Raw genomic sequence first — 8,238 nt, forward strand, 5'->3', positions numbered from 1 at the left:
GGGTGTCTGAGTCTTATATACACTCCTGTCTCAGGGATTAGCAGACTGGGAGAGACACGGGCAAAATTTGGGGTCCCACCCAAAACTCAACCTGAACAATCGGATTCTCTTTTCTCAGTTTCATATACAAGAGTTCTCTGAGAGAAATGTGTTTCAAAAATCTCGTTTGTTGCTTTCAAACAAATCTGATCTGATATACTTAAAACACTGCTTTCCCACCAATATTCATTATTTTCAAGTACCCAAGGAAGAGTTCACAAAAATGAATATATGCTGTCTCATCATCAGGCAAGCTCAACACATCTCACAGGACTGAAATAATGCAGTCTACTTAGGAATTGCAGTGGATTGACAGTTTATGTCCCCTCCAAATCCTCCACCCCGCGCCAAGGAGATGGTATGAGGAGGCAGGAACTTTGGGAGGTGATTAGGTCATGAGTGGACAGAGCTCCTTTGCCCTGCCACTATGTGAGGACAGTGAGAAGCTGGCCATCTATACACCAGGAAGCAGGCTCATCCGACATCGAATCATCTGGCACCAAGACCTTGGACTTCCCAGCCTCCAGACCATGAGAAATAAATTCTGTTGTTCATAAGACAGCTAGTCTATGGTACTGTTATAGTAGTCTGAAAAGACTAAGACAGGTATCTTCATGAAATTAAGCTAGAAATCAACACAAAGATAAATAGAAAATCCCCCAAACATTGGGAAGTAGTATACTTTCTAAAAACTTTATGACAAAAAAAGATACTACAATGACAAAATTTTAAATATTTTAATATGTTTTTATTGATTTTTTTTGAGAGAGAGAGGAAGGAAGGAGAGATAGAAACATCGATGAGAAACATCAACATCGATCAGCTGCCTCCTGCACACCCCCTGCTGGGGATCAGCCCAAAACCTGGGCATATGCCCTGACTGGGAATTGAACGGGTGACCTCCTGGTTCATGGGTCGATGCTCAACCACTGAGCCACACCATTTAATATTTTTACCTAAAAGAATAAAAATTTGGCTTATCAAAACTTGTGGAATGCAACTAAAGGTGTGCTTAGAGGGAAACTTACAGTCTTAAACACATATATTGGAAAAGAAGAAAAGCTAAAAATCAATTAAGCATCTATCTTAAAAAACCAGAAAAAAGAACAGCAAATAAAAAGTAGATGGAAGGGATGCCAAACCCGGCTTGGCTCAGTGGATAGAGCGTCGGCCTGCGGACTGAAGGGTCCCAGGTTCGATTCCGGTCAAGGGCATGTGCCTGGGTTGCGGGCACATCCTCAGTAGGAGATGTGCAGGAGGCAGCTGATCGATGTTTCTCTCTCATCGATGTTTCTAACTCTCTATCTCTCTCCCTTCCTCTCTGTAAAAAATCAATAAAATAAAATAAAAAAAATAAAAAAAAAAAAAGTAGATGGAAGGGAAAAAAATGAAATAGAAAACAAAAATTACATAGAAAAAAAAATCAATAAAGCCAAAAGTTGGTTCTTTGAAAGGATTAATACAATTGATAAACCCCTAGCAAGACCAGCAAGAAAAAGAAATAAAGCACAGTGACCAATATCAAATAATTGTAAAGGGGACATGAGCCACTTCACACTCATTAACTGAAAAGTTCAGGTGACCTGAGTGAATTCCTAGGGGGGAAAAAGCCTACCTAAACAGACACAAGAAACAGAAAATAAGAAAAATCCTATTTCCATGTAAGAAACGGAATCTGAAATTAAAGCCTTCTCACACACAAAAACAAACCCTACACCAGCTTCTTCCAAAAATCTAAGGGAAAAGAACACCAGTCTCACAGGAACTCTTCTGGGAACCCATGAGGAACACTCCCACCTTGTTTTATGAGACCAGCATAGCCCTGACCAAACCCAACAAAAAGAATGGACTGTAAAGCACGGAGCTCGAAGATACGCAGATATTTAGCGTCAGAGACATTCAGTGCAGAAAAGTGTTGGATGCTACAAATTCATCAGGATTCCACAGTTTCAATTATAATTTACTTGCAAGGCTACACTGTTTTTGCTTGACTCATTACAAGATACGTTTCTTGACTCTCAATTAGGTTTTCAATGAGGACGTAACAAAATAAGAATTTTGAGACTAGAAATTGTTCTTTTAAAAAAACTGAAATAAGTTCATTCCTAGTTAATTATAATAGAAGCATAAAATTCTATTGGGCAAGTAGATAACATACATGTATTGAAACATAATACTTCTCTGAATTTCATAGGCTTTCATATACTCATTTCTATTTAATTATAACTAAATCACCATCATTTATTGCCAAGTTGGAAACACTGTCAAATAAACACTTTCAATAAGACAATTCAAAAAAGTAAAATTACAGACCAATTTCTCATGAATGCAGATGAAATAATTCTTAAAAATATTAACAACAAAAACAGTGAAAGAAGAATACACTGAGGTCAGGTTGGGATTATTACAGAATTTCAAAAAAATTTTTTAAAGTTAAACCACCACATAAAAGAAAAATCACTTGATACAAACTGATGGTCACCAGATCGAGAAGGGGAGGCAGAGGGTAGAGGCTGGGTGAAAAGGGGGAAGGGATTAATATGTATGAATTGCCAGTTATAAAAATATCCATAAAGTATACATAGGGAATATGGTCAATAATATTGTGGTAACTATGCATAGTACCAAGTAGGTACTGGACTTATGGGGGAATATCACTCTGTAAGTTATATAAGTATCTAACCCAGCCGTGGGCAAACTACAGCCCGCGGGCTGGATCTGGCCCGTTTGAAATGAATAAAACTAAAAAAAAAAAGATCGTACCCTTTTATGTAATGATGTTTACTTTGAATTTATATTAGTTCACACAAACACTCCATCCATGCTTTTGTTCCGGCCCTCCGGTCCAGTTTAAGAACCCATTGTGGCCCTCGAGTCAAAAAGTTTGCCCACCCCTGATCTAACCACTAAGCTGTACACCTGAAACTAATAATATCAAATGTCAACTGTAATTGAAAAATTTTAAAGTAAAAAAAAGTTAACATAATAATTGAATTCATTATTTTAAAAATGCTTAGCAAACTAAAAATAGAGAATTTTCCAATTTTGATAAAAATATCTACAAAGAAGCTACATAAAATATCACTTGTAATGATAAAATACGGAATGCTTTTCTTCTGATATTGGAAGCGACATTAGGAAACCTATTCTCATCACTTCTACTTAACACTGTACTGGAGATCTTAGCCAGTACAATAAGGCAAGAAAAATAAAAATGGTATAGCACTGGGAAAGAAAAAAAATAAAGTGTCATTTGCAGACACATGTGTACGCATAGAAAATACAATAATTATTAGAAATATATTTAGCAAGTGAATATCCAAAAAGTTCTATCTCTATATACCAGTAATACACAACTGCATAATTTAATTCATAAAGATATAATTTTTAATGGCATCAAAAATATCAAATACCTATGAATAAATTAAACACATATTAAACATATACAAAAAAACTGTAAAATACTAAGACAAGTTAAAGAAGATCTAAATAAATGGTAGACTTTCTTGTGTTTGTGGCTTATAAGACCAATATTAAAAAGATGTCAGTACTCCCCACATTGGTCTACAGATTTAATGCAATCTCAATTAAAATCCCAGCACATTTTCTGGGGAGAGACTGCCAAGTACTGTAGATCCTAAAATTTATCTGAAAACACAAAGGGTCAAGATTAGCTAGGTAATCATGAATCAGAGCAAAGCTGGAGGACTTAAATTACCAGCTATCAAGACTGACTAAATCTACAGTAAGTTAGACAGTGTGGCATTTGTGCAAAGATAACCAAAAGATCAAGGGCACAGGGGAGTCCAGAAACAGACCCATACATTTACAGTGACTTGATTTATGACAGAGACGACACTGCAGTGCACTAGGGAAGGATGGTCTTCTTAATAAATTACGTGGTGTCATTTGGATATCTATATATTTCAGGTGGGGGAAGGATCTTGGCCCCTACCTCACACCATAAACAAAAATCAATTTCAGATGGATTATAGATCTAAATGTGACAGATAAAACAAGAAAGCTTTCACAGGAAAACACCTTCATGAACTTCATGATATCGTGCAATGAACCAAGAGCATCAATTGGGCTACATTAAAATGAAAACTTCTTATCAAAAGATACCGCTGAGAGAGTGAAGAGGCAAACACAAGAACGTAAAAGAAAATCTGCCATACATATATGCACTCAACACCCACCAGACAGCGAGAATGAAAGAACTGATGAGACCACGTATTAGAGAACCACTGACTGCTCACACACTGCAGATGGTACAAACTGGTACCAACACCACTCGGGCAGTGTCTACTGAGGCTGATCAAATGACACCACTACTTGTCACTCCTTTGAACACACCTAATAGGAATGTATACATATCTGCACCCAAAAAACAAGCAAGGATATTCAGGGAAGCATTTGCAAAAACTAGAAACAACCCAGATACCCACAAACAGTAGAAAGAATGTTATGATAGCCCTGGCTGGTGTGGCTCAGTTGGTTAAAGCAGTATCCCATGCATTGGAAGGTCGTGCCTAACAATCGATGTATCTCTCTCACATCAATGTTTCTCTCTCTCCCTTCCTCCCTCTCTAAAATCAATTTTAAAAATAAATAAGTTATGGTATATTCATTTATATATTGGGTTACTAGACAGCAGATGAGAATAAACAAAGCTACATAAGATAACATGGATGGATCTGGCATACAATGTTGAATGAAAGAATCAAGAAACAAAATATACATATTACTTTACTGCAATTATATAAAGTCAAGAACATGCCAAAGCAATCATCACCAAAAGTCAAAAGCAGGCAGGCTGGTGTGGCTCAGTGGTTGAACATCGACCTATGAACCAGGAGGTAACAGTTCGATTGCTGGTGAGACCATATGCCCTGGTTGCGGGCTCGATCCCGTGTGGGTTGTGCAGGAGGCAGCAGATCAATGACTCTCTCTCATCATTGATGTTTCCATCTCTCTCCCTTCCTCTCTGAAATCAATAAAAATATTAAAAAAAAAAAAAAAGTCAAGACCGTCATTTTCTACTGATACTTGTTTTATATATTGGGATTCTGAATACAAGTTTTCTTGAAGAAAGAGTTCCTGTGGTTTAAAAAAAAATTGAAAACCACTGGAATAAATAAAATTAAAAATCCTTTCACAAAATTTGGGGTGGGGGGAGGCGCATAGTTAGCTCTGGGGGACAATTACTGGGAGCAGGTAAGAGGGGCTTCTGGGAAGCTTGGAAATGTTGTTTTTTGAGCTAGTGGTGGTTACAAGACTGTGTTTACCTTGTGAAGAACTCAGAGATGTACACTTATGATTTGTGAATTTTCCTGGTGTATGTTATATTCAAATTTTGAAGTATATACTTGCCTACATAATGTGCCAGGAGAACAAATGTACTTATCTGATTCATATGCCTCCTACCTGGTTACACTGCTAACCACCAAACAGGAGATAAATGCCAAGAAAGGGAAGCGTCCAAAACACGTTTACTTGACGGTTCCTGTGTTTCTGAAATGCTGGCCCCGGGTGCTTAGGTGGTGAGTGACTGCGCGACACCATCTCTACTTAATGAGGCATTTCCAGGTTACCACCCTGCACAGTAGCTAGAAACAAATCATTGAGCAACTGTCTCACCCCACTGGTGCGGCAACCCCCCGTACGAGACTGTACTGCACAAAACTCCGTCCCTTCCCTGCTGTGTCCTTGTGCTCTTTTAAAAAAACTAGCTCACCAAATATGTATTTGACATACACTTCAGTATATGTACCAACCTCAAATTACATTAAAACAAATACAATCACACATACACAAAAATACAACTGAAAAGATTTACAAATACACTAAAATCACAATCACACATACAATCACACATACACAAAAATACAACTGAAAAGATTTACAAATACACTAAAATCTGGCAAGACATAATATGACCAATCCTTTTAAGCTTCTGGTAATAAAATCTGACCCAAATAAAATTGGCAATTTAGAGGATTGGAATGAGAAAAAACTTAATGATTCTCTAATCCAAAAAAAAGGAAATATTATAGCACTAACATTAAATTATTGCTGCTAAAAAAGAAATCCAAATGTTGGACTTATCAATCTTTCAGGACAGCTGACTAAAGCCAAGAAACGCATTAAGGCCAGTAATTATTCATTCACTAATTTAGCGCTGCAGACCCACCACGAAAGCATCAATGTGTGCCTATTCAGGGCTGCCTGAGAGCACCATCAAGGCAGCTATTATGAATAAGTAAAACGGCACCTAGACAGCTCGTAAACACCCAAGTCACTTTCCTCTCTCCCACCAGGCTTTGCCTTTTACCTTACATTCCAGTTGCCATTCTCTCCCTTCACCTATCATTAAATCCTCATTCAGCTCCATAATCAACGGGTTTGAAACACTGGTCCAAACGTAACATACTTAAATGAACAACTGCAGCTTTAGAATTCTCATCTGCCAAGGAGAAAGTTCCAAAGGAATCAATGTCCAGTCTTCTATTTCCTGGAACAAATTTCATTTACAACACGCAGGTGTCCTGATAAAGGCGGATTGTACAAGTATTTTCCTGTGAAACCAATCCTATTTGTCCATTCAATTTCATCAGTTAATTAGAAACACATGACACAATCCATGGGCAATACCCATTTAACAAGAAACGGCTGAAGACGAGTGATCGAAAGGCATCCCATAGCTTGACTGTTTCAAGGTCCTTTTTCAAAAACTTGGGAGCACCACCCCAAATCCAGTTCCTCCTGCTGCCCCGAAGAAAGGAACAAGAGTAACGAGGTGTTTTCACATGACTTCAGAAGGGCAGAACCTTTTTTCCTGAGAACTTTAATCCCCAGGACCTGGCTCTATAGCTCTTACAAATACCAGAACCCCATCAACTCACAAATGGTCATGCAAAGGACTCATCTATAAATACCAACACCATCAAGATGACCTCCCAGAAATGACACCACTTAGCAGACACCAATCTGTAAAGCTGCAGGAGAGGGAAGAGCATCCGTACCTGCGGAAGTGCAGTGTTGAGCTGCCTCTGCAAGGAATCTCTTTCATGGCCAACCTCGTGTAATTTCCCCTGGGTTAACGCCAGTGTCTCTTGGGTCTCTCTCAGCGTCTCAAGAAGGCGGTCCTTCTCCTCCAGCATGGACACCATCAACTGCTCAAAATGCGAATCTGCATCTGGCTGCGAAGGCGAGCCGGACCCATGGCTCCCACTTCCTCCTGGGGGGCCTTCTGCTTCACTGATGGTTGGCATCACCTCGCACATCATCTTGAAAAGAAAAGGCCCAGACTACTGTCAGCAAGTGCAAAGTCAGGGCTCTCACAAAGCTGCAAGTTTATAGCTACCTGTCGTCAATAAATGAAAGGCCCACAGCCTCAGTCTCCCATCTGACTGTTAGGCTCTGAACATGACAGACTGGGAAAACACACACATGCAAACCACAAGATGAAGACATTAACAGACAATGATCCATAAAGGACACAAAGAGCAAACCCTTGGTATTTTGTTTGCAAAGCTGTATTTTCTAGATGTTGAAAACACGTGTGCTTCTGTAACCTTTTTTTTTTTTCTTTCCTATTTCCCGGTAGGGGAAAGAAAGTTGAAACACACGCCACCCAACCAGTCTTCAGGAAAAGCACCGGAGGAGCACACAGACAAGTACAAATCCACCAGGCATCTTACAGGAATGTGTGCCGTCAGCTCCTGGGAAGGACTGACGGCTCACTGAATTCTTGGGCTGGATTTGGGGAGCGCTAAAAGGCCTGGATTCCTTAGGGGCTGGGAGACATGTTTTCCAATGGCTGCAATGGCTGGTCCGACAATCTAACTTACGTAAGTTACCAGACCAAAAAAAAAAAAAAAATTCCACAATGGAAATATAGCAGGTCGATACAGCCGTGACGGCTAGGAAAGAAAAGTGAAAGGTGAGATTATGAGAGGCTATTAAGTGTCTCAAATATAACTCCGGGGCCAGGGAAAGGAGGGCCGGTGCCCGAGGCTGCCGCGGTATTCCCGGCTCGGCAGACCCCCGAGCGGGAGATGCCCAAGACCCACGCACAGGATGGTCACCACGACCTCTCCACGCTCACGCTCGCACCAGGTGCTGCAGATCCCCGGACCCCGGGGTGCTGAGAACCGTTTGCAACGGGAGCTCAGCCTGAGTCGGGGTTCTCGCGGC

At 39.8% G+C, this 8,238-nt stretch overlaps 1 protein-coding gene across 2 annotated transcripts; it reads right to left on the bottom strand.

Annotated features, from left to right (window-relative positions):
- Positions 1-932: 932 nt before the first annotated feature.
- Positions 933-8,195, bottom strand: LOC111824758 (liprin-alpha-1-like). Of its 2 annotated transcripts, none has more exons than XM_023749332.1 (2): positions 7,065-8,189; positions 933-995 (listed from the first exon to the last, which is right to left on the bottom strand). In XM_023749332.1, the coding sequence occupies exons 1-2, from the start codon at positions 7,326-7,328 to the stop codon at positions 948-950; spliced, it is 312 nt and encodes a 103-aa protein (XP_023605100.1). In that variant the 5' UTR covers positions 7,329-8,189; the 3' UTR covers positions 933-947. The 2 variants fall into 2 exon arrangements, with proteins under 2 accessions (XP_023605100.1, XP_023605099.1); XM_023749331.1 differs by lacking the exon at positions 933-995 and adding an exon at positions 2,260-2,552 and having other exon boundaries at positions 7,065-8,195.
- Positions 8,196-8,238: the final 43 nt, after the last annotated feature.

Source organism: Myotis lucifugus, unplaced genomic scaffold (genome assembly GCF_000147115.1).
Source record: "Myotis lucifugus unplaced genomic scaffold, Myoluc2.0 scaffold_6196, whole genome shotgun sequence".
In the NCBI taxonomy this organism is placed as follows: Eukaryota; Metazoa; Chordata; class Mammalia; order Chiroptera; family Vespertilionidae; genus Myotis; species Myotis lucifugus.

Coding starts and splice junctions, on each gene's coding strand:
- LOC111824758 (XM_023749331.1), bottom strand. CDS start 7,328: ATGATGTGCGAGGTGATGCCAACCATCAGTGAAGCAGAAGGCCCCCCA. Junction 2,553..7,064: donor TCAACACTGCACTTCCGCAG/GTACGGATGCTC, acceptor CTTTTCACCCAG/CCTCTACCCTCTGCCTCCCC.